The 26,400-nt window shown below is 56.7% G+C and overlaps 1 protein-coding gene across 8 annotated transcripts in view; it reads left to right on the top strand.

Moving 5' to 3' along the window:
• The first annotated feature begins 2,225 nt into the window (after window positions 1-2,225).
• KCNIP3 (potassium voltage-gated channel interacting protein 3) overlaps window positions 2,226-26,400 on the top strand; it is a 90,750-nt gene continuing 66,575 nt past the window's right edge. For all 8 annotated transcript variants that reach the window (XM_046659989.1, XM_046659986.1, XM_046659983.1 and 5 more), the window contains exons 1-2: window positions 2,226-2,573; window positions 16,525-16,690. In XM_046659989.1, the coding sequence (XP_046515945.1) occupies window positions 2,559-2,573; window positions 16,525-16,690 (181 nt within the window). In that variant the 5' untranslated portion in view covers window positions 2,226-2,558. The remainder of the gene's footprint in view (window positions 2,574-16,524; window positions 16,691-26,400) is intronic.

Genomic DNA, 26,400 nt, shown 5'->3' with positions numbered 1-26,400 from the left:
CTCCCGCCCCTGACCCCCAGCATGAGGAGAACCACAGCGGAAAGCGTGAGGCTGAAATATTCATGGCCAGCAAGGCGAGGTCCTCCTGCAGCCTCCTCAGCTTTCTTTGGGTCTGATACACTGCCAAAAAATGTTTGGAAACTCCCAGGCTCTCTCCTGGGGAAGTTTGCCCGTGCCCATGTGCCCAACCCCCTGTCGGGGCCTCTCACACTGCAGAGGCCCATGTGAGGAGGAGCCCCTGGGGGGTCCTCCGCCTCCGTTCCCTCCTGCCCTTTCCCCTCCCTGCACTCCCCGTGGGCCCAGCGGGCAGCGCCTGGCCTTGGACAGGTCCCCGAGGACTGCGGTGGAGGAAGGGGCAAGAGGTGGGTCAAGGATCATGGCAGGGGCACACACACCCCAAATCTGTGTTTATGAGGGGCACCCCCTCAGTGGCGGCTGCAGTGGGAGGTCCCCAAGGCCCAAGGGCTCAGTGGCCTGGAAGGGGAGGACAGTTGTCCTGTTTTGTCACAGCTCAAAGCTCGCTAACTCAGAAGAAAACATCTCTGAGCAGTGGAAGTTCGGGAAGCACGCCAAGCCAGGTGGGGGGGTGACTCTCCAGAGGGCGGTGCTGCCCATACCCTGAGCAGGGCCAGGCCTGTCCTGGACAGTGTGGTTGGTAAGATTCGCAGCTGATATATGGAACCTGGGAGGTGGGTGGGATCTTCTGCTCGTGTTCCCTTTGGGATGAAAGGAACAGACTTTTCGTACTAGCTTTGTCACTTTCTCGCCTACGACCCTGGGCAAATCCTTTAACTTTTCTGAGTCTCACTTTTACCATCTACACAGTGAGATGACAACACTTTCCTCCCAAGGCCACTGTGAAGACTCAACATGCTCAGTGAGTCCCTGCTGGTGGGACCTCGCTCAGAACCAAAGGTCGCCAGGTGAAAGGGCCCTGGGCTCCCAGGGAGCGCGTCTGACTCAGCAGCCGAAGGAGGGGCTAGCCCTCACCGCTCCTCTGGGTGCAGCAGTGGGCTGGGAGCCCAGCGCGAGGCCTGGTCTGTACTGGAAGTCCAACTGAGCTGGACACCTGGACCACCTTCCACTTTCAAAACAGTCCTCCTTGCCTCAGTGGGTCAACAGCTCGTGACTATTTTCTTCCCCTGAGGATCTGAAAGTTGGAGCTAATTGGCTGGCTCAAAAAAGAAAAAAAAAAAGGAGAAGGTCGTGCAAGTGCTCTTGTGCACGCTGCAAAGGAGGGGGGTGTCTCAGGGCTCTGTCTCCATGGGAACCACTGGCACAGGCTGGCTCCTCAGGGTGCAGAAAAGGGAAACTTGGCAGAGGTTTTGGGCACCTGACTCCTGGGTGGTTTCCCTCGGGGCCGAGCGAATGCCCAGGAGTCTGTCCTGAGGGACAGGAAGGACCCCCTCCCAAGGGTGCCCAGGGGCCCTCTCTCCTTTATTCCTCCTTGCCCTCAGCCCCCCAGAGATCTGGCAAGGTCCCTCAGCCACCCTGCCGTGGTCCCAACCTCGGACCCAGGAGGGGACAGATGACAGGCCCTGGAGAGCCAGGCCACCTCAGGAGTATAAGGAGCTCAGGCTTTGGGGAGGGTTCCCACACTGCCAGGCCCCATGTGGGGTAAAAGGGAGGTAGTTAAGGGTGCAGGGACATAGGAAAGAGGTGAAAGGACCCCTGCATGTGACCCACGTGATGTGGCCCTGGCACCTGTCACCATCTCTGGGTGGTGAACCCCAATCTGTGAGCCCATTGTGGACCCAGGGGCCCAGAGTGATGTCCCCATCAGGAGGATGCTGTGGACACTGGGGATGGCCAGATGACATCTGCAGGCCTCTGGAGGGACACCAGGGAGACCCCTCCCCACAGCCCATCTTGATTGCAATGGCCCGAGGTCCTCCGCAGGTCACTCCACCTGATGTCCATGAGGAGGGCCCAGCAGGAGGAGGGAGGAGGCAGTAAGGAGGGGAGGGGCTGACCTGTTCTGGAAAATGCCTCCAGGAGGCTCTGAGGACTCCACTGCTGCCCCTCCCCACGTTGGGGCAGGAAGTTGCCCCAACTTGCTGGAGCTCCCTTCCTCCTAGCCTGGGCTCTCTTCACCCCCCATCCCTCCCCGTGACCAAGGTCGGGGAGCAGAGAGTGTGTGTGTTAGAGAAAGAGACAGACAGCGGGGGGAGGTACAGAGAGAGCTGCCTGGTGACAGGGACAGTGGGGAGACACAGAGAGCCAGACAGCAGGACCTCAACAAGCTGAGAGGGCAGGATTAGGAACCATTTATACAGAGAGAGTGGGACAGAGAGCCTGGGAGGGGGACCAAAGAAATGTATAAGACAGCCACAGAGAGAGACAGGGAGATTGAGGGAGGAAGGCAGCAGAGCAGAAGGGGTGGAGCGGGCAGAGGCAGCCGGGGAAGGAGGGGTGGGCAGGGGGCGGGAGAGGAGCCGCCGGTAACAATTACGTCTGGGTCCAAGCAAACATGAAGCAGCTGCCAGCCTGGCCCGGCAGTCCTGTTCTCCTCGGCTGCGAAGAGGGGCAGCCGGCAACAGTTTCCTTCGGCGCTCAGGATGCAGCGAGCCGAGGTAGGCGCTGGCAGGCTTGGGGCTCGCTGCGGGGTGGGGAGCAGGGCTTCTGGGGGTTGCCCTGGAGCAGGGAGACTTGTTGTGCCTCCTCCTTTGACTCCATCCCCTTCTGTCCCCTGTAGGGTCGCTTTTGGGAAAGTAGCTGTTGGGGTGTCCTGGCTGGGAGGCTAGACTCCTCGGGCCCCCTTTGGATGGGAGAGGATTTAAGTGTTTGTGAAACAGAAGCTGGACAGAGGAGGAGCCTGGGGTCAGCCACATGGCTAGTCCTGCTTAGTTAGGTCCCCAGGACAGGTGCCAGGGCAGCTGACCCTGAGCCTGGGCCCTCTACCCTTAGAGTTGGGGGAAGGCTGAGTGCTGGAGGGGGTGTCTTATGCTTGAAGGCTGCTCAATGAATGCATCTTTTGATTATTCAAGTAATTAAGGAATGCCCACTTCCTAAAGGGCTATGACACCCCTAACAAGGACATGTGTAATAGTTCGCACTCTGTGGGGCTGTTGGGAGGTTGCAGAGAGAGAATGCAAGGAAAAAGCCCAGCATGGAGTTCAAAAAATAGTGGTGAGGTATTGGGAAGGAGAAAGAATAATTAAATGAAAAAGAATGAGGGAAAGGAAAGTAAGCCAACCCCCAGAATACAATAAAACTCAGAAAATCTGTCCTGATGCCTTGCGAGCTCCTCCTGGGTTGGAGACAGTCTTGCTTTGGAGGAAGGAGCACCAGGATTAGCTCTGACTGCCCGTAACAGAACATCCCGAATAACAGTGATTTGAACAAGACTGGTTGCATTTCTCTGTCACGCAGAAATCCAGAGGGAGGCAATACAGGGCTGGCACGGAGGCCCATGGTCAGCAGAGACCCAGGCTCCATCTGTCTCACTGGCTTCATTCTTGAGGTTACCTTAAGGGCCAACGTGACTGCTGGAGCTCCAGCCAGCACATGCAGGCAGAAGGAAGAAGGAAGGAATGGCAAAAGACCCAAATAAAGCAGGGTGTTGTGAGTGAGGAAGAATGGATACCGGGCTAGAATCTTGCCGTCTCCTCCCCCAGCCCCTAGATGGATTCCTGCCTCTCTTTCACCCACGGGCACAAGCAGCCCAGAGCCAGTTCCAGGCCACACTGCCCCAGAGCCTGGACCACCTCTGACCTGTCTGATCCATCTCCCAGGGGTGCCAGGAGGATCAGCAGAGGTGATGACATGAAACACTTCAAACATGGTGACAGGGCACGTTGCAAAGGTGCTTTCTCTCCTGTCACCTCAAGTCTCCCCAGCAACCTCCAGGCAGGCAGGGCAGAAGTAGAGAAACTTAGCACCTTGTCGCAGGCTCACACACTACATGCTCGCTGCACAGATGTGCCACAGCCAGCACAGGCCATGTGCATCCACGGTGTCCATATGAGCATGCACTGCACAGCCATGCCCTGCAACTGTGCCCACAGCTGACCTGTGCCATGCGACCTGTGCGCGCACGGAAGTGGGGATTTCCACAGTCAGGCTGCACACGGATGTGCACACAGCCCACTCTGTTTGCCAGACAGAGGACACTCCTCCTTCTCTTGCCTGTCCACTGCTGGCCCTAACTGCCATGAGGTCACTCTGGGAGCTTGGCCACCCCTGGCAAAGGGGCAGAGTGAATGGCTTGAGTCCTGCAGGGGCATCTGGTCCTTCCCTTGGCCATTGTGACCCCACACTGCCCTCCACCCTCCCCCACAGTGAGCTCCTGGGCCCCAGAGGATCTCACTGTGCCTTATGCCTGCCAGTGGCCTTCCTGGGCTTGGCCTGGCCAGAGGCTGGAGTGGGTCCCACCCCTTCTGGTGCTGGGCCAGACAGGGAAAGTGGTCCTAGGGAAGCCACCACTGGGTCCCTCACCAAGGTCAGCAGAGGGATTAATTATGAAAAATAACCTTCCTCTCTAGTGGCAGCAGGGACCGCAATTCAGAGCACAGGCTGGGAGTTGGCCTGTCCCATCTACCCTCAGCTGTCTGTCACTGTCACAGTCAGTGGCTGTCCCCAGTAACTCGCCACTAGTGTTCAGCTGCTCAGCCTTCTCCACCCACTCCCCGGTCGCTCGTGGATCCTCACAACATCCCAGGAGGGCAGGCACTGCCACTTCCCCTTCTGCAGACACCCAGGCTCAGAGACAGGAGCAGCTTGCCCAGCACAGCACCAACTCCATGAGCTCTTAGGAGAAAGGAGCAAACAGAATCACAGGCTTGGCTATAGTGGCATGGGCTGCTGTCCTGGGTCTTCAGGGAGTGAGGTCTTCATGGCCTGCCGTGCACCAGGAGTCTCTGCCTGCCCAGCTTCCAGCCTTCTTGCAGGGCACTTGTGGGAGGTGGACCCTAATTTGCTCCTCCATTTCCAAAGATAGTAATCAAAGCCCCAGACTGAGACCGGAAGTGAAGTGGCTCTGACTTTTCTCCAGGTGGGGTCTAGGGGAAAGCCAGGACTGAAGGCAGGAGCCCTGAGGTGGCTATTCCTCCCTCCGTGGCCTTGCCAACAGGCCCTGTGCCTGTATTATCTCCCTGGACCCCCATGCAGCCCACGACATAGCTCTTGGTAGTGTACCCACTTTAACAGATGAGGAAACTGAGGCCCTCCCTAGCTTGCCGGCTACAAAGTGTAGCCGAGATTTGCACCCTGCTCTGTCTTGTTCCAAAGCTCAGTTCCCTAAGGTATGGAGGGGGGACAGGGGAAGATGGAGAAGACGACAGGGGAGAGGGGCTGCCCGGAACCAGGCAGCTGAGGAGGCGCCCCAGCCCAGCTGGGGGCTGGCTCTGTGGACTTGGGTCCCATTGCACCTTCTGAACACTTCAGTCAGTGCACACAAGCCAGACCCCACTCCCAGCCGCATCCCCTGGATTAGCCATGCAACCTTGAGCCAGCCACAGCCCCCTTCTGGGCTGTGGGTCCAGAGCTGCCAAGGAAAGGACTCTGCTGTTTTGAATTCAGGATCCCTTTTCTTATCAAAATCTTCCATAAGAGTGGGGGCTGCTTGGCTGACTTGGGCTGGCTTGGGGCCCATCTGCTCTCCCCACCCCACCCCAAGGCATCTCTGGTGACGCACAGGAGCAGCTGCAGGGCCCTGAATGTGGCCTCTGTGAGGGAGAGGGGCAACTTTGGTTTCCAAGGCAAAGAAAGAAGAGGGCAGAGAACTTGGCGAGTCTTCCTTTGCTGGCCCTCCAGGCGGGGGGGCAGGAAGGAGATGGGGCAGGATGGAGGTGCGGTGTGGAGTGAGTCACTGTGCTGCAGGCTCCCCCTACGCTCCCCCTCCCCAGCTGACTGATGTTTCCCTTAAACAGGCGCATCTGTCAGCTGTGAGCAGCCCACGGCCTAGAACACCGCAGAGCAGCCATGTGACAGGGAGAGAACCAAAGGGCCCCGCAGGTGCCAGAGGTGGATAGGGGGGAGCTGAGCAGAGCTGGGGCAGGACAGCTGAGAGGGGGCCCATCCCACCTCCCAATTGGCCCAGCCTCCCCGCTCTGATCCGCCTCCCATAGGGCTGGCCCGTGCCTATGCCATGCTCAGCTGGGCAGAGCAACTGCTGGACTTTGCCTCGTTCATCCCCAGCTCTGCCCGCCTGCTCCCTGCCCTCCCCTACCTCCAGCACTCGGGCACCTCCAGGGCAGGCAAGAGGCGCATCAGAGTCCTCCTGTTGTGGGTGCCGTGCCCCTGTGCCCAGCCTGGCCTGGCCCTGTTTTAAGATCCTCTCTCATGATGGGCACTCTGGGCGGTGACCCCAGAGCCGAGTTCTAGCTGAGGTGGGGGCCCTGTGCCGATCAGTGGGGGTTGGGGCCACCACCGAAAGTGCCATGATGCAGATTCCCTACCCTGCCCCACAGGCACAGACATGCCCGTGGCCTATCACAGCGCCCATCCCTGCCACTGGGGGCCTTCAGCAGGGAGAGGCCTGGAGAGGAAGGTGGCCTGGGGAGGGAACGTGGCTGTACCTCGTCAGCTGTTAACCTGGCTCTGCCTCAGGCGGATCTGGGCTCAGTCCCAGCCCCTTCACGCGTTAGCTGTGTGTCCTCAGATAAGTTATTTAGCTCCTCTGTGCAGTGGTCTCCTCATTTTCCTAGGGAAATATCATGGACCTCCTAGACAAATGAGATCCTCCAACAACCCACTTAGCACAGCCCTTGGCACAGAGCGAGAGCTCCATAAATGACAAGATGTCAATGTTGTCATTTTCTGATTACTGAGAGCCTGGGAAGGGCATCCTGACAGGAGAATGTTGTCAATGAGCAGCTCGGGTCGACCCCTGGATGATGAGACGCCCTCATTGCCTGGGCAGCAAGGAGCAGTCAGGGAGCTTTTGTCCTGGCCGAGGTAGCAGCCATCAGAGGCAGGGCAGGAACAACCTGCTCTCCCCTCTCCTGCTCCAGGGCTCTGAGAGGGACTCGTCCACGCCGTGTGTGTGTGTGTGTGTGTGTGTGTGTGTGTGCACGCGTGCATGCAAGTGTCTACAGGGGCCCATGACAGTCTCAGCTCCCCCCTCACAAGGCGAGCTGCCTGGCCCTCATCGGTGGGTATCCAGGGGTGGTTGGAGAATCGAGGCTCCCAAGAGCCTCCCCGTTCCAAATCCTCGGGGCCTGCACGACGTGACGCCCACCGCCACTTCCTGCCATCTGTCCTCAGTGATGGAAATAGAGCAAGTGATAAAGAGTGGGTGCTCAGTGAGCCAGCCTGCACTGCAGCAGTGCCCATGGATTAGGGGGTGAGACAGGTAGCCCCACATCTGAGCAGGCCTGCTGTCTCTGGCTGGCCCAGGTTCTGGCCTCCAAGCAACCCTCCTGGGAGGGAGGGAGGTTGAAAACCCAGAGACCCCTTCCTCCCACAGACGAGGTCCAGAATCTCCTATCTGGTGGGATAAGCACTCTAAACCTCAGCTGCACTTTTGGATCCACTGAGGGGCTCCTTAAAAATAGAGCAGCACAGGCCCCACTGAATCAGATACACAGCCCCTGGGCAGGCAGATGTGGGGAAATCTCCCAGGGGATGCTGGTGTGCAGCCAGCTCAGCAGAGTGAGTTGGACCTCCCTACCAGACGCCACTGGGCCATGGGCTGGGCCTTGCCCTTTGCATAGACAGCCAGACCCTCCCTCCACAGCAGAAGGGTGGAGAACAGTGAAAATCACTCCTGCTGGGGGCTTTGTATACATCACCTTCCCCATAGGCCTGTGAAGACATACCATTACCCCCATTTTACAGATGAGGAAACTGAGGTTCAGAGTGGTCAAGTACTTCATCAAGGGATGCCCAGCCAGGAGGTGAGGGCCCGGGATTCAAGTCCCCATCTGGCTGACCTCAGACCTCTTCCCACTGTACTCAGCTGCCCGAAATAACATTACCCTGCCTGAAATCCCCCCACCCCAGTTAAATGCGCCTTCTGAACCAGTATCTGAGGGGTCCTGGTGGCCCTCACAAAGCTACTCATGCTGTTTTTTATCCATAAATGTCTGTAAACATTAGGGGAAAGTTAACTGTGCCTTTTGCATATGCATTGACTCACATGACATTACCTCTGGGGAAGGGAGTTTGGGTGTTTTACCTCTGGTTTGCCCAGACCCTCCATGGCCTTCAGCCACATACCTCCACCCTCGACAGGCTGCTGTGCCTGCAGGTGACCTCCGCCAGCCTTCTCTGGGCTGCTCTTTCAGGTTCTCTGGAGTCCCGCTGACGAGAACCACAGAGACTGCACTAGCTGCTCAAAGGTCTTGTCTCGGTGCGGCCCCAACAGCCTGAGCAGATGGGCCCCTGAAGGACAAAGCTCTGCCCACTGGGCATGTGGCAGTCAGCAGGGACAGCTGCCCTGTGAGCGAGTGGCCTTTCAGGAGGCCTGTGGGGGGTGCAGAGCCATGAGGTGGGATGTTCCAGTTCAGGTCCTGTGGTTTGTCTAAAAGGATCTGGCCTCTCTCTAAGGTGTGAAAACTCCCAAATGATGGTGCCCCTAGTGGAGAGTCTGGACCATGTTCCAAGGGAGGTAGAGGCACAGGGGTCTTTCTGCTTCCTACATATTCATGGTGACTGGTGTCACAGTTTCTGAGGAGTCCCCTCGACCCCTCCATCACTATCCACATCCACAGCAGATCCTAAACACCCGTCACACTATTGTCTCCACCATCCATCCCACTGCCTGGACCTGACTCAACCTCCCCTTCGTCCCCTGGACTTGAGCAGCACCCCAAATTGGCCTCCTGCCCCATTGACGCCGAATTCTCCCCAACACCGCATCGGGCCACCTTTCTGAAACAACTCTGACCACACCCAGCTGGGACTTGGGTGGGGAGAGGAGCTGGGGTCAGGGTGTGCCCTGGCAGGAAGAAGCTGCCCCAAACCATGTGATTGGCAGGTCCCAGAACCATCTAGAACAATGCTAGCCAACAGAAATGTAATGTGTGCCATAGGTGTCATTTTAAATGTTCAGGTAGGCACATTAAAAAAAAGTAATAAAAATGATAATAATACATTTTATTTAGTAATACATTTTATTTAACCCAATGTAAATATTATTGTTTCAATGTATAATCAGTATTATCAAAAAAACTCATGAGTTATTTCACGTTCTAGTAAGTAAGGATTTGAAATCCAGCGTGTGCTTGCACTGACGTCTCATGTCCATTTGGACAGCCACATTTCATGGTCCAGAGTCACGCACAGCAAGCGGCTGCTGCCTGGGACAGCTCGGACCTGGGGGGTCAGCCCTGCGGTGTTGAGTGGGCCCCTTGGCTTTCGAGTTTTCCAGGGGTTTGTACTCTGCCTTCCTTGATTTTGCCTTATCTGTTGCAAACTGTGCTATTGTGTTTTATTTTTTCTTTAAATTAACTCCTGTTTTAAAATTTTAATAAATTCATTTAAAGGAGAGTCTTTAAATCATTACTGTAAATGGAAAGCCAGGGGACAGTCACTGAGGCAGAAGGTCACCATAATATGCCAGGAGAGAGAAACAGCAGCGTGGAGTCCCCTCCCCACACTCCCCGCCCCAGGCTGCCTGCTGAGGCCACGCTCCATCTTTGTAAGAGAGGACAGTTCTGGAGTTAGAGGGGCGCTCTGGGCACCCAGTCTAAGTCCTCTCCTGGACAGGGAGGAGCATCTCCCAGGAGCCCAGTGGCACAGCCGCGCTCCCTGGAGCCACTGACCTCCAGCCAAAGCCCCCAGGACACACCTGAAGTGGAGCCAGTTGGGTTGACTCCTCGTTGACCTTGAGCGAGTGAGAACACACAGCACAGGGCCCGGGGAGCTTGGTAAGAGGGCGAGAGAAGGAACCTATTACAGGGTAGGTCTAAGGAACCTCGAAAGGTTGGTGTGAGCATTACAGAAGACAACCTCTGCAAACAGCTAACCCGGCACCTGGCACACAGTAGGGGCATCGCCAGCGTGGCGCCCTTTCTGCCTCTCCCCCACTCCCCACAGGCCCGGGGACTTGGAAGGGAGCTGAGACCTGCCCCTAGCCCACCTGGCTGGGCTAAAGTCAAAAGTCTCTGCTCCGGGGTGAGTGTCAGGAAACGGTTCTGCAGAACTTGGTGAACCTCAGAGGAGGCTGCAGGTGCCCGGGGTCAGCCTAGGGCTGTTTCTGGGACCTGTCCCGGAACCATCACACTGCCAGATGTGCCACTGGGGACTCTGTAACCTCAGGGCCCAGATCTCCTGGCTTCATTAGTCTCTGCCACCCAACCCTGACCATCACCTGAGGCCCATGGAGGACAGAGGGACCACTCCATCCAACTTTAACTTTCCGTGCTAAAATGGTGCCAGCAGCAAGCAGGAGCAGGAGGAGAGAAATTCTCAGTTGAATTAGGAAGAGCATCAGGGGTCTTTCACCCAGTCATTTGTGAATATTTACTGGGGGCTTTGTGTGCGTCTGTGTATTTTTTAATACTCTTTTTTGTGCGTATGATGGGGTTTTTTTTTTTCTGTTTAAAGATTGGCACCTGAGCTAACAACTGTTGCCACTGTTCTTTTTCTTTTTCTGCTTTTTCTCCCCAAATCCTCCTAGTACATAGTTGCATGTTTTAGTTGTGGGTCCTTCTAGTTGTGGCATGTGGGATGCCGCCTCAGCATGGCTTGATGAGCAGTGCCGTGTCCGCGCCCAGGATCCAAACCAGCAAAGCCCTGGGCCACCGAAGCGGAGGATGTGAACTTAACCACTCAGCCACGGGGCCGGCCCCATGATGGTATTTTTTCATTAAAACTTTATTGAGATCATTGTAGATTCTCACGGACTTGTAAGAAATAACACAGAGAGATCCTGTGTACACTTTACCCAGTTTCCCTATTGGTAGCATCTTGCAAAATTATCATATAAAAGGGACCGGCCCAGTGGCTGAGTGGTTAAGTTCTCGCACACTGCTTCGGTGGCCCAGGGTTTCACCGGTTCAATCCTAGGCGCAGACATGGCACCGCTCATCAGGCCATGCTGAGGCAGAGTCCCACATACCACAACTAGAAGGACCCACTATATGCAACTATGTACTGGGGGGATTTGGGGAGAAAAGGCAGAAAAAATAAAACTATTGTACAAGATCACACCTAGGGTGTTGAGAGTGTTACAGTCCATGATCTTATTCAGATTTCTCCAGTGTTACATGCACTTGTCTGTGTGTGTGGTGTGTGTGTGTTTAGTACTGTATAATTTTATCACACGTGTGGGTCTGTGTGGGTACAGAACACTTCTATTCCCACAAGGACCCCTCTGGTTGCCCTTTTATTGCCACACTTCCATTCCCCCCTCCTGTCTCTCCTCCCATCCTTAAGCCCTGGCCCACTAATCTGTTCCATTTCTAAAATTGTGTGGTTTTGAAACGTTACATAAATAGAATCATAGTGTATGTGCCTTTTTGAGGTTGACGTAATTCTCTGGAGAGTCATCCAGTCTGCTGTGTGCACCAATCGCTCCTTTTGACTGCTGTGTAGTATTCCATTGTGTGGATGTATCGGTTTGTTTAACCAGTCATCCACGGATGGACGTCTGGGATGCCTGCAGCTTAGGGCTATCACAAATAAAGCTGCTGTGAACAGCTGTGCGCAGATGTTGGGATAAATGCTCAAGAGTGCAATCGCCAGATGGGGTGGTGGCTGCTTTTTTAGTTTTTTAAGAAGCTGCCAAACCATTCTCCAGAGTGGCCAAAGCCTTTTGTGTTCCCACCAGCAGTGGATAAGCGGAATGGCTTCTCTGCATCATTGCCAGCATCTGATGCTGTCACTGGTTTCGATTTCAGCTCTTCAGATAGGCAGATAGTGATATCTCATTATGGTTTGAATTGGTGTTTTGCTGATGGCTAACGACGCTGAAGATCTTTTCACGTACCTATTTGCCAACTGTAGATCCTCTTGGGTGGAACGTCAGTGCGTGCCTTTTGCCCATTTTCTAACTGGATAGTTTGTTCTCTTACTGCTAAGTTTTGGAAGCGAAGGCCTCTCCAGTGTCGGGCCCTGCGATGGGGAAGAGGAGTTCACACAACTGGCCAGGGCCAGCTCTCAGAGCTGACGCTCTGGGGGCAAGAGACAGAAATGGAGCAGGAAACAAATAAACAGGCTCAGAAGCCATACGTGCTCTGAAGCACAGCAGGTGCTGACACGGGTGAAGGAGGGCAACCTGATAGAGCCTCAGGGCAGGGGGCCTCCCAGCACCTGACCTGGAGGAGGCCTGGGAGGGAGGAGTCAGCCTTGAACATCCAGGGGGAGAAGTATGCAGGAGGGGGGAGGGGGAAGTGTGCATGTGGAGGGAGGGGGAAGTGTGCAGGAGGGGGGAGGGGGGAGTGTGCAGGAGGGGGGAGGGGGGAGTGTGCAGGAGTAGGGAGCCATAGTTGCGAAGATGGTGCTGCGGGGAAAAAGCCAGGAGGGCATGTGGTGTGTGCAGAACCCAGTGAGGGGCAGTGGACGGATGACACAGGCCGGCCAGGGTCAGACAGGGCTTGCCCCAATGGGGCTTTGCAGGCCCGTCAAGGCCCTGGGGTTTTATTGGAAATGCAGCGGAAGCCACCAGCAGTTCCAAGCAGGGGTGAGAGGGGATTTAATTTATGCTGGCGCCTCCTCACTGACCCGGCTCCCCTCGACTCCGTCACCTCCTAGTGCAGAGGCGCTGTGGGGTGAGGGGTTGGTGTGTCACATCTCAGGGCTCCCACCCTTCAGCAACCAAGATCCTCCCAAGTCAGGAGGAGGGAGCCTGGAGTCGTTACTAACACTCCCTGACAGCCCAGTCAGACCCTCTCCCAGACAGACAAGTGTCAAATATTCATGAGATGACCCAGCAGTCACTCCTCTCTCCTCCCGCCATCCACCACGGTCTGATGGGCCCAGCCTATAGGCCTCACCTGCCTGGTGGTGATGTGGCCCTGCCCAGTCTGGGCCACTGTGGGCCCCTCCTCTCCCCACTGTAAGGACCCCCCAACCCACTTCACAGGGGGAGGCCATTACAGGCCCTGCCTCTGGGGCTCACAGGTGGGGTCCTGGCCCTCAGCCAGGTGGAAGACCCCCCTCCTGGCCGATTCTCTCTCCCAGGGAGAACACACTTGCTGGGGCTCCTTGGCCCAGGAGGGCTCAGGACATTTGTAAACTGTTACTCTGACATGGTTAGGGGCCTTGGCAACCCCTTCCCAACTTCCCAGGCTCTCCAGGGGCCAAGCAGCACAGCCCGTGGCTAGAAGACCACAGTACAGTGTGGCCCCGGCATGCCCCCAAACTTCTCTAGGACTTAGTTTCTTCATCTTTAAAATGGGGGCAGTGTTGCCGACTTTGTGGGGTCATCTTGACGATGAGATGACATTAAAGCCCAGAATAGAATGCACGAAGGGAGCTCTCAGCCCTGCCTTCCCAGGAGAATAGAACCCAGGCTCACCAGCTGGGTGTCTCCCACATCAGCCCAGGCCCAGGCTGCAAGACAGAATGCCCCCGACTAGCCATGGGCTCTGCAAGGGCAGCCCCTGTCAGCCAGCACCAGCACTGTTCCGAGATGGAGAAGTCCCATCACATGGCTCCTACCAGAGGCTCTGAGGCTGGCCTCAGTTTCTCCTTCTGACCTCTCCACTAAGCCCAAATGCAGAGCCTACAGCAAAGAACTCATGAAATAATGGAGCACCAGCTGCCTGTCAACCCCCTAAGCCCCTCCTGGACCAAAATAAAGACTTTATTCATTGAGGCCAATTCTCTCCTGAATAAGATCATTAATAATGGAGACAGTGCCTCTCTGATGGCCTGGGCGGGACCTGTGTGCACATGTGCATGTGTCTGTATGTGTGTGCATGTGTGTGTATGCGTGTGTGTGAGCATGTATGTCTAGGGGTCCTCCCTCAGCATCCCTGGCACCCTGGGACCACTTCCCACCCCTACTCGCCCCCTCTCTGCCCCATAGGGATGGTGAGCGCCCACCCTTACTGCAGCTCTGGGCATCGCCGACATCCCTCATTGCCAGGGTGACCCTTGGAGAAGGGGAGGAACGTGGGGGTGTTGCTGAGGGTGTGTGTTTGGGAGGTGGCTCAGGGGTGATGACTATGAAAGGGGGTACCAGCAGCGGGACCTGGCGGGGGAAGGCCCCAAAAATCAGGATAAGGGGCTTGGACATCGCCCTGTCTAGGCAGCCACTTCACCAAAAGCTGACCAACAGGCCAACTGCCTTGCCCCAAACGCAGACAGGCCTCATGGGGCCGTGAGCCACCTCAGTACCTGGAAGCTCCTCCTGCCTACCTGGAGCCTGCAGGATGCCCCAGACAGCTTGTCCCACCCGGGCATTTGTGCAAACTCCACAGTTTAGGGGACATTTGTAGGGCTTTTCTGACTCCATGTGTTCAGGAAAGCCCCTACCAAGGGCATGAAAGAGCCTAAAAGGCCAAACACTTGCTCTCCCGGCGCCCCTTGCAGCTGGGGATTAGGCAGACGACCTGGGTGGGACAATCTGACTCCTCCACTCTTGACCTTGAGGCTGGAGCTAGTGACTCAACTGAGACAGCCCCAGCAGCAGCCTCCAGGTTCAAGGGGCAGCAGGGCTGTGAGGCCTCTGGGGGTCCCAGGCCCAGTGCCCCGGGAATGGCAGGGCCGGTAGCAGGGCGGGTGATATTCAGCAGCAGAGGTGCTCTCGTCAGCCTCTTCTGTGGGGTGACCGTGGCTGAGGTCTGGCTGTCCAGCCCCCTGCCCTTTGCCCTGGTCTGTCTTCCTAGCCTGGCCCTCTGTCCTTCCCGGAGGAGAGGCTGTGACCGGCCTGGGCTCCCCATTGCTGAGTCCTCGTCAGTTCGGTTGGCATCAACCTGGGTCAGTCTCCACGCCTTGCACCTGAGAACCTGACCTATGCAGGGGCTGTGTTTGGGGCTCTGAATCTGCAGAACTCGCCCGATTGCACATCTGTTTGTTGTTTACTTCCGACAACCATATACTTTTCAGGACCGCACAAATGTCGCACACATGAAACCCCACAACCTTGGAAAGACATCTCCAACCTGCCACCCCGGTGGCCATCATCCTGGCCAACCAACCCAACCAGTCAGAACCAGCACCCACACGGGGGTGCTGCTTCCTCCCACAGCTGGAACTCAGGCAGTGCGTCTGGGATAGAGCGAAGCTGGGGGCTGCCCGTGGCGGAGACCCAGTGGGCCTGGCCATACTATGGCACAGCCGTGCTGATGGCACAAGGGCAGAAAACTAGACTCCGCAGATGCCCAGAGGGGCCACTGTGGCCACTGCAGTCTGCTGCCTGTGATCCTCCCCGAGACCTCGCCCGTGAGGGGCCGCCCTGCCGCCAGCGTGGACACTGAGGACAGGGGACAGATTGGGAGCCAGGATGAGGGGTGCTCGAAATTTTGCTGTAGGAAAACAAAGCTCACTGCTCTGGGGCCTCCGCTGTGACCCCGGCTGTCCTTTGCGATCCACACTGACGGGAGCTCACGTCCCAGCATCTCTTAGTAACCCACCAGGGCTCCCTCCTCCAAGGTTCCTCCAGTCAGTAGTTCGTGCTGTTTCTTTCCATCATCGCCCAGTTTAGAGTAGTGGGTTCCATCAGTGTGTCCCCTTCCGGAGGAGGTCACTCAGCCTTTCATGCAGCCTCGGCTTGCCTCCGGTGAAAAGAGATTGAGGGCACTGGAGTGAAGTGAGGAAGCCCAACATTGCTGTGTGATCCTGTGCGGACTGGCTCCCCTCTCTGGGCTTCAGTCAAGTGAGGCGTTTGGATGGTGATCTCTAAGGGACCGTCCAGCTCTGACAACCAGGCCCATGCCAGGGTCGGGGGTTTGATGAGCAAGCCTGGACCTTCAGCTCCCTCCTTCCAGGGCCCCATTGGGTACTAGACCTGGGTGCAGAGTCGGGGAACCCATAGGCCCGGTCTCAGTCAGGAGCTCCTTCAGCGAGTAACCCCTGTGCAATCCGTGCTGTTGCAGAACTATGGACACAAGGATAGACCCAACTCCCTCAGCCATGGAAGCCAGGAAGGCTTCACGGGAGAGGTGACTTGCTGGCTGGATCCAAAAGCATAAGCAGTGCTCACTGGGCTACACAGGGGCCCCTGCACAGCCTGGGGAAGAGCAGAGACGTGGGGAGAGAGGCGTGTTCACAGAGTTTGGTTGGAGGAGAGCATGTGGTGGTTGGGGTAGGGGGGCCCAGTGTACATGGAGCCTCAGAGTAGCCTTGAACATCCTTGTCAACCCATCCCTCCACCTTGGGGCACTGGGGCTGCTTTTCTAGTGGACAGTGTCTGTGCCTGCAATGTGGCCCTTGCCATGCAGTGACCAGGGGCTCTTGGAGAGAAAGTGGGGCTGGTGAGAGATTGGGCGGGAGATCACCTGTACAAAGGACAACAGAGCCCTGGGAATTGTCCAGCCAGGACTGGGGGCTCCTAGCATGCACCCCTGGAAGACAAGACCTCGGATGGATTAAGGATGGTCCTGCCCAGGTGGTCGGGGCTGGTCTGGGGACAACCTGGAGGACCTCACTGTGAGCAAAGGCTCAGGGCTGCTCTGCCTGTTCCTGCTGCAGGAGGTGATGAAGGTGTCGGATGGCAGTCTCCTGGGGGACCCTGGGCGCACGCCGCTAAGCAAGAAGGAGGGCGTCAAGTGGCAGAGGCCACGGCTCACCCGCCAGGCCCTGATGCGGTGCTGCCTGGTCAAGTGGATCCTGTCCAGCGCAGCCCCACAGGGCTCAGGTAGGCGATGCGGCTGGCTGGGATGAGGGCGGGGACCTGTTCTGAGCTCTGTCCTATCTGATGGCTCAGGCACCACTCTGGGAACCCAGCCTGGACCACATCACCGCTGCCTCTGTTGGGACATGTACCTCCATTCATTCACACCCTTCCCCATTCACTGAGCGCCTGCTCCACGCAGGGCATTCAGCTCAAGACAGGACCCGTGGTGGGGGGAACAGAGGATTGGGATCATGCTAGGGTTTTCCCAGCTGGGAGGCTAGAGCCTGACAGGCCAGGCTCGCTCCATCACCTCACCGGCTGGGTGACCTCGGGCAGCTCACTCATCCTTTCTAAGTCCTCTGTACGAAGAGCAGCTGGCACATTTGAAGATGGGGAAAACATGTGCAGGGGCCTGGTGAGGGGGGCCCAGACCCCTCCTCAGTCCTGCCCAGTGCACCCCAGGAGCTGGTGCTGACTCTTGACCTTGGTGGCATTCTGGGTGTCCATGAGGAACTGAGGGAAATGGCTGCCCTGCACTTGCTGTTGACGTTTTTGGTGTTTGCTGAGTGTGACACAGCAGGAGATGCAGAGGCGACCTCGTGCAGCCCCCATATTCTCACACACACCACATACTCACACATGTGCACACACGTGTGCACATCTAGCCACCATGCACATGTGAGTGCACACACACACATCACACACAGGTGTATATGCCACATGCAGGCACACACACTGCACATGCTCACATACTCATACCCGTGTGATCACACACACAAGGTGTGCGCCAGAGTCTGCCTCTGTGACTTTAAGGAAAAGGTGCAGACTTGGGCCCTGACAGCCGTGTCTTGTTTGTTGTCTCAGACACTCCCTGTGTGAGTGCCAGGGAGCCTGGGTCCCCTTACTGGAGGATGAGCACAGTCAGGGCCCAGCCTCCCAGGCTCGATGGGGGTGGGGTGTGGAGGGGACGGCCTGAGGGACCAGGGCTTTAGCAGCCATCCCCAGGGGGTCATGCCTGTGTGAACAAGGGACAGTGGTGGCCGCATGCCAGGTCCCTGTCTTTTACCCACAACCACACTCCAGGGGGCTCCCAACACATTCCAGCCCCTCCCTTGTGTTTCCCCCAGAGCCCCTGCCCATCTGGGCTGCTTAGTCACCCTGGCTGACATTGGTTCCCACCCTTCCCTTTCCCACAGCGCCTCCCACAGAGGAGCTAGTGCACGTGAATACATATGTGGGTCACTCCCCAACTTGGCAGGGCAGCGGGAGGAGGGGACAGGTACTGCAGGTGGCAGCAGCATTAAAAAGTCACTACAGTGCATGCAAACAGCTTAACCAGGAAAGACGCATCTTCACTGTGCTGTTTGTTCTGCCGCAAGGTAAAAACGATCAATCTTCCATCAGGGTAGAAACTGAGAGCAGACGTGAGCCGTGGCGCTCTGGTGTGGCCAGGCGCGTGCGCCTGACGGGCTCTGGTCTGCTCTGACTGACAGCTTCTCCACACTCTAGGCTCAAAGGCCCTACGGGGCTATGCCCCAGGGCTTTCTTGGCAGCAGCCCATGATGTCCCACCTTCAGGGACATGGGCAGGGCTCTTCACACTCAGCTCCTCCCAACCAAGCTGTCGGACGCATTTGCTGAAGACTTGTCACAGCCATGCAGTTGTGGGGGTGGGAGAAACAGGGAGTGGGGCCCAGGACATCCTCAACCACCCCGCCCAGCCTGGTGCATTCCCCTGGGTGCACGTGTTTCCCAGACACCATGCCAGGCCCCAGGGGGATCCGTGAAGCACAGGAAAGTGAGGTCCTGTCTAGTCGGGTGAGGAAGGCAGAGCAGACCACTGAAGAGTTGACTGAAGCTCAGGGAGGTCACTTGACTCAGCAGGTCACACGGGTGTTAGGGGCCGAGCCACCACTCTGACCTGGAGCTTCCTCCACGTGCTCTGGGCAGGGCACCCACCCTGATGTGTGTCTTCCTTGTCTCTTCTCTCGGAGAGCTGAGGGAAGACGGAGCCCAGGGACCTGGCCTCTGTGGAGACAGCAGCCACCCTCACAGACTGAGGAGCCGGGACCCCAGTGTACCACTTGTCTCCACGGGCACAGCTCCCAGGCGTCAGTCCCTCCAGGATGACACTGTCAGCACGGTCACACTGAGGGCTTTGTGCACACGTGAAATGCTAAACCGGGCGGATGAGGCGCCTCTGCTCCTTCAGGAGCCTCCATGGGCTCTGGATGCAGAGGACAATCGGTGCCATGGAGCGCAGCTCTGTCGCCGTGCTCAGCGAGGCCCAGTGCGTGTCCCCAGCAGCGGGCGCCTGCGGAAGGCGGGCGGGACGCCAAGTCACTGCACCCTTGTTGTTGGGGTTTTTCCATTCAGCAGAATCAGGACAGAGAGACAGACAGATTTCTGGGACAGCTGGGAGCAGAAGCCAAGGCCCAGGCCCAGTAAAGGGCACAGGTGCCCCCGAGGCTCAGGCAACCTCATCAGGGGGTGGCTGGAACTCAGGGGCCGGGAGTCACGATGGCAAGGGCTGGACCAGATGCCGTTGTGCCCTGGCCATCACTCCTGGGCTGTGAAGGCTCCAGTTTGGAGTCGGGAGCTGGTCAGCAGCAGTGGCCTCTAAGATAGACATGCCCAGGAGTGGGGAGCACAGGGCTGCCGGTGCGGCCCCACCCCACCCAGGAGGAGTGCCCATCCTTGGCTGATAAATGCATCCCCCTTCGACAGTCAGGGGTCTGTCCTCAGTGACCCAGAGGCTGGAGTCTGACCTGCTCTGTGCGTCTCCCCGGCATCTGAAAGTCCTTCCTGTCAGGAGGCCAGGATGCCTCTCCGGGGGCATGGCTGAGCCACCGACTGGACAGACCTGCTTCTCAAGTCTGGCTCCCCACCAGGGCTGTGAGACTCAGCTTCTTCAACTGCAAAACCAGAATAATAATACCAGCCACCAAATAACCTGGGGTCCTGGCAGCGGACAACTGCTTCCAGGCTGGCTGGTTCAAGCAGAGGCATTTACTCCATGATGTTAGGAAGTTCGTAGAAACTCTGGAAGACCCGAGAAGGGGGCCAGGTGGTGACAAACCAGGGCCCTGCCTGTCACTATGGGAAACACCCCCCCATCCCAGGCTGTTCCATTAGGAACACTGGAGCAGCAGCCACACGCCCCCATGTGACACAAGGCAACCATTCCCCAAGAAACAGACACAGCCCACCCCCTCCCCCAAATTCTTATCAGCCACTGCATCCATCTCTGCGTACTCACTTCTCCTGGGGTTCTGTCAATCCCACATAAAACCACAATGTCACCAGCAGCCCTGATAAAAGTGATAGCAGAGAGGGCTGAGGACAAAAAGGTAAATTAATTTGTCTGTAATATATAAGGATATATAAATGCATGCTACCAGAATTTTAATGTGTTTGAAGCACCAAGATGCCCTCGACATCTTGTTTTAAAGTGAGATGCCAGATCAGATTCCAGTTTTCTGGGGTTTATCTGAACACTGGTCCCGTGGCTCCTGAAGCTTTTGCCCTCATCAGAAATCTAAAAAACTGAATGGTTGGAGTCTGGGGGGTGATGATATGTGAAGAGGATTTCTCTGGAGAGAGTGTGCTGAGTCCAACCCCCCAAGTTGAGAGGGGGATGCTTCGGTCACCTTTTGTTACCTAACAAAATACCCCCAAATGAAGTGGCTTCAGATAACCACCATTTTGTCTTTTGCAATTCTCTGTGTCAGGCATTTGGGCAGGCCTCCCCTGGACGGTCCTTCTATTTCACGTGGCACCAGTTGTGATTATTCACGTCCCTTTGTTTAGCTGGTGGCTGGGCAGGACGGTCCAAGAAGATTCCACTCACAGATCTGGTGCCTCAGGGCCTGTCTCGCTCCACAGGGCTGCTTGGGTTTCCTCACGACATGAGGGTCTCAGTGTCCAAGATGGCTGACTGCCAGTGGAGGGGGCATGGTTCCAGGCAGTTCTTGAGGCCTGGACTCCAGAGCCTACACAGCATCACTTGCACTGCACACTGTCAGTCAAAAAAAGTCGCTGGCTCAGCCCAGATTCGAGGGGAGGGGGCATAGACTCTACCTTCTGTGGAGCTGTGGTGTGAAATTTGTGGCCGTCTTTAATCTTCTGCAGGAGCCTCAACTAACAGTCCATGGTGGAGGGATCCAAACTGTCAATTCTGAGGGATCTGAGTCCTCAGTCGTCCTGCCTATAATCCTTCACTAACTTTTGTCACTGTATTTGGCAATATTAATAGATTCCCTGGAGAACTGACTGATTTGAGATGTAGTACCCATCCCCAGCCCTGTGTAGCTGTAACACCTTCTCTCCTGGATCATCAGAATCATTCACCGCAGCCAACCCCATTTTATGTCAGCTGGTCTGCGTGGTATGAGGAGCCCAACACGTCTAGGCACAGTCTCAGCTTCCAGTTCAGCAGACCCACTGGTGTCTCCCCCTTGGGGAAGCATTCTTCTTGTGGGATCTAAAACCTCTAATCTTGAGCCCAAAGTATTGGAGATGAGCAGCAAAAATGCTGTGAGGGGCTGGTTGTGGGGTGGTGTGAGGGTCCACTGCCACCACTTCCCTTGGTTCCTGGAGCCATTATTCTGGCTGGACCGGGAAGCAGCGTATTCAGTGGTACGTCCAGCATCCGGCAGGACAGTGCCTGAATCTCACAGCTGGTGCTGGAATCACTCTGCCGTAGGCTCTTCCACTGCCAGCTGCTTCTGGGCATGGGGAACAGGGTGAGGCCAGAGGGTCTTGTAGGCATCGGCCTTTGGGCACACTTCTTTGTTGTCGAATGAGTCCCTTGGTCAGCAGCAATGATGTGTGGGACAGCGTAATGGGTGGTGGTGTTGGCAGAAGCAGGGCAATCAGGAAGGAAGGTCCATATCCAGAATGAGTGTCAATTCCAGAGAGATGGAAGAAATACAATGTAGCAGACCTGCCACCTGGTGGCTGGCTGGTCACCCTGCTGGCAAACTGGGCGCTCAACAGCAGCTGTAGCCAGATCAGCCCAGTCAGGGGAAGTTCTTTTATTGAACCCATTAATAATCTCAGTCCACACGGCACTTTGTTCCTGGACAGTGCCGAGCAGCCAGGAGTACCAGCTGACTGACGTACACAGACAGGCCTTCTTGTCCACCTGACTTCTGAGCACCTCCCCAGGCCTGGGTGCCCTTTGGGGAGCATCCACAAAGGACAGTGACATTCTCACACCTCCTAGTCTCCTCTCCTCCAGGTTTGTTCCCTCCACCTCCCTGATCCCTGAACAAATGGTAGCAACCACCCGAGAGTCCATGTAAACTTGTGCCTCAGGCTGTCTCTCCTTCCAGGCAACGTGGGCAAGATCTTCTCAATGTGCTGCCCACCAGGAAGGCTTCCCTTCCCCACCATCCTTCCCCCAGGTGGGCTGCCATGTCAGCTCAGAGTCGGTGCCAAGATTTCTTGCAGCTCTGTCTATAAATTGTGTTTGAACGCTTGTCCTCCTCAAGAAGGAGGTCTTAGGGACTCCCCACAGGGCCACAGGTGTGGGCTGAGGGGAAGGTGGCAATGCAGCTGTTACCGTGGGGGTTGGAGCCAGCAGCTTCTATACCTACCTGAGCCTTCTAGAGCCCCCGACCCTCATGCACAGCAGCTGTATGTGGTGATGGAGTGCTGCACACACGCGCCTTTACAGCCAGGGAGAGGTGGATACTCAGTTCCCGATGAGCAGCTTGGGTCTAGGGCCTCCTGGTGTCCCACAGCCAGGCATTCCAACTCCATGAGAGCCCAGTAGCTCAAAAGAGGAAGTGATCCTTGCAAAAGAAGCGTGGCTTTGCTCAAAGCCCGAGGAGACCACAGAATGCTCCTGTTGGGCCTGCCATAGGCCCTGCAGAGCATCCGAATGTGCCTTAGACACACTGTGTGCCACTGCATGTGCTGGGTCAGCAGGCAGAGCTGCTTGCACGCAGCCTGGACCTGCTGCACAGCCTTTGCTCAGGAAGCAGCCTGGAGCAGCGCGCTCAACTGTGGCACACGAGACAGCCCACCAAACACTGCACCTTCTTTCACTGGTCAGGGTTGCAAGGCGCAACAGCTCTTCTCTCACCTTGAGGAGAGTATTTTGATTTGGCTGCACTTGCATATAACAGAAACTGCAAATGACAGTGGCTTAATTTAGACACAAGTATGTGTCTCCTCTGTGAGAAATCTGGGCTGGGTGGTGACTGCCACCAGTTTAGCAACTCGGGGATGTCAGAGTCAGGGTCTCTGGGTTTTTTACCCTTTCCCTCACAGTTGCAAGGTGGTTGCTCTGACTGCAGCCATCACGGTTTTGTTCCAGGCAAGAGGAAAGAGAAATTGGGCAAAAAGAGGAAGCGGTAGTGACTACATCTGTTACAGAAACCTCTGCAAGATTTATGCCTACATTTCATTGTCCAGCACTGAGCCACCCTGACTGCAAGGAAGGTGAGGGAATGGCAGATTTTTAAGCTGGCCCCATTTCCACCTCCAACAAAATCTGAATTCTGTAGGTGAAAAAACAGGAGAATGAATACTCAAGTGGCGTTCTCTGCCTCACGTGCCCCGTAGGCTGTTTTGATGACTGAGCGACTGAACACACTGGTGCCCAGAAGGAGCTCGGTGAGCTGCCCAGTGCGCACTGGAGTGTGCACAGTGCAAACGCAGGGGCAGGGGAGCGGCCAGCAGTCCCTTCTCCATCGTACACTTGGCTTTCCCTTATCCTCCTCATCAGAGGGACCCCTTCCCAACTCCCTGTTCTCTACTCTACAGAGGCACAACAGGGCTCGGGGACATGGTCAGTGAGCAGAGGCTAAAGGTCAAGAGATAGACAAAGGTCAGAACCCCCTCCCCCACTCCAGCTTTGCCCAGGGCACCTGGCCCCAGAGCCTCCTAGGCAGGGGGCTGGGTGGGAGCCAGGCTGCTCCTTTTCTGGCCGCAGAGAAGCCCTGGGACCTGGAGGATGCCCCTTTGCAGTGAGATCACACCCTCAGCCGAAAATCACACCAGTGGCACCTCCCTGCTTGGTGCTGGGAGCTCAGGAGCAATGCCCACCCCCCCCCCCCCCCCCCCCCCCCCCCCCAGCCCAGGAAGCTGCAGGAAGCCTTCTGCCTCCAGGAAGAGTGAGCTCCAGTGTCCTGAGGAGCCAGATCCAGATGCAAGGGGAAGGGGCCGGCCCTGGGACAGGAGTAGGGGCTGCTTCAGGAGGCCCAGCTCTGGCAGGGGGGGCTGGCAGGCCGCTGGCCGGCCCCTGGAGGCTCTGGGCTGAGGGCTGAGGGGCAAGCAGTCCTGGGAAAGGCCAAGAGAACAGGAGGCAGGGACAGAGAACAGAGAGGGGAAGGACTGAAACACCAAGTGATAGGAGAGGCGCTGAGATTGAGAGACAGAGAGACAGACCAGAAGGGGGAGAGAGGGAAAGTCCTTGTAGAAAGGCTCTGAGTGTCAGGCTTGCACTGCAGCTGGTAGGGCAGAACCGAGGGCAGGAACCAGGCCCCCTTGGATCAAGCCAGGCCCAGAGATGGCAGGGCGCAGCAAGGCCCCTCACCCGGCCCGGGGATCTGTGCTGAGACTGCAGGAGTGCCAGCACAGCTGCAAGAAACATCTGGGCGACATCATCAGCTTCTTCTTCCGTTTCATCTCTGGAAACCTGGCTCGAGGTGAGGACTGCTTTAGCAGGACCAGGGACAAGGGTGCAGGAAGGGGAAGGTTTGGGGCTCAGAACTGTACCCACCTTGAATGGGGCAGGGATGACCAGTGGCCCTGAGAGCAGGACTGGAAGGGACCCCCCCCCCCAGGCTTGGAGCCCTGCCCTGTGACCTGCGGGCGGGGAGTGCCAAGCCAGGGCTGCCAGTCTCATGGGCCTGGGGAGAGAAAGAAGGTGGGGAGGAGGGTCCCTTCTCCAGGGTGCGTGGACTCAGGCACAGCCAGGCTGAAAAGCAGCCGGAGGCTCTCGGGCCGACCCACCGGCTTTGTGCACTCTTGACCCCACTGCCTTGGCCCTTTCCCCTCCTCCCTCCCTTGCTGGGGACCACTCTCCTCCATCAGAGACAGATACAATATCTGCAGAGAGGGTTAAAGGAAAGGAGCAAGTGTCTAGAAAGACCCATGTGTATAAAGTGCTCAATCAGTGATCGCCATCCTTCAAAATCTGTAAAAACCAACCAACCTGGAATTCCCGGCAGAGACACAGGGCTCCGCTGGAGCCTATGCTCTCAAGCTTAGGCCTGGGGAGGGTCCCCGTGTGGAAGTGACTCCACAGCAGGTCAGGGCCCACTGCTGCTCTGCCTCCTCAGCCTCCGGCCCCCTAAGGCAGGTGCTCAAGGGCTGAGAGGGAGGGAGATGGAGGCTTGGCCTGGGGGACCAGGAGGCAGGCGCAGGGAGAGGGGCTCCTGCATGTGGAGACTTGGTGTTTCCTTGGCAGGATGCCCTGGGAAGAGGTGTTAGAAGCTTCAGACCCTGACAGGAGAGACCCTCAGCACTTGGGGCCTCCGGGCCATCTTGTTCTATCCTGTTATTACAGGGATGTGAAGGGAAGTAGGCCAAAGAAATCACATGACTCCCTAAAGAGATATCAAATTAACCCCTAACACATCAAGATGAGCCAGTGTAGATATGTGACATGTTGGCCTTTTAGCCAAAGCTAAAAGCCTCTTGTGCTGCCCAAAGATGCTCATAGACACTGAGGGACAATGTGCCAACGCTGGGTGGGGCTGGGCTGGAAAAGCCTGACCTTTGTCCGCTCTCCGGGGTGGGGGCCTTGTCCCCCATCTTGTTCCCTGCCCTGTCCTGAGTGCCTGGCACAGAGCCTGGTGATAACTACTTGTCAAAATAATGAGTAACGTTTTAAGAAGAATAAAACATAAAATTGAGCATATAATCAATCATCTCAAACTGGCCAACTAATAACGGTTTAAAACACTTAAAAGCAGCAACGAATCTCTAGGGATGAAGACAGGATTCTGACGTGACGAGCTTTGCAGAGGGAGAGCAGGTGGAGGTGGCAGTCTAGAGCGGGGACGCAAACTCAGGCGCCTCTGTGGGACTCAGGCCGATGCTGCCACAGGGCCTGGGAGCCCCGGGTCACCGGCAGCTTCTCTGAAGAAAGGGAGGTCTGGCTCTGCCCATGATGCCATTAGCGCTGCCTACTGCTGCTGAGGCGTCCCTCTCCAGGCGGTCATGTTGGGGGAGGACAGAACTTTGAAGATGGCAGGCCCTGGGCTGCTTCTCTTTGAAGAGAGACATCTGCAGGCCGGGCCAGTGGCAGAGGGATGTGTCTGGAGTCACCAGGGTGCTGACCGTGACCCTACCAGCTGGTGACCTTGAGCATCTCTCCTAACCACACTCAGCCTGGGCCCCTCATCTGTCCCGTGGGGACATATGACATAGCACCGGCTCCACAGGGCGGCTGGGAGGGTCAAGGGGAGCCCTTGCTCATTGGAGTTTCAATAAACTGGCATCTCTATTGTCTGGTAGCTTCATGCACCTTTTTCAAAACTTTTTACCTGCCTGGTACACTTGCAGGCTGATGGGCGCTTTCTCTCGCTCCCTCTGCATGTCTCCCTGTCTGTCTCAAAAGGGAGGGAGGATACGGCAGGTCTGCGTCACCTAAGGGTGTGATCTGCCTGTTGTGCCTCAGGTCCTTCATCCGACGAAGGCCTTGCTGGGCTCCCTCTGAGCTCCGTCCAGCTCTGGTGGATGCTGGTTCTGGGGTCCTCAGAATGGGGTGGGGGG

Source organism: Equus quagga, chromosome 5 (genome assembly GCF_021613505.1).
Source record: "Equus quagga isolate Etosha38 chromosome 5, UCLA_HA_Equagga_1.0, whole genome shotgun sequence".
Taxonomy (NCBI): Eukaryota; Metazoa; Chordata; class Mammalia; order Perissodactyla; family Equidae; genus Equus; species Equus quagga.
The sequence above is the reverse complement of the archived record's forward strand: the minus strand, read 5'-3'. Positions and strand labels throughout refer to the sequence as shown.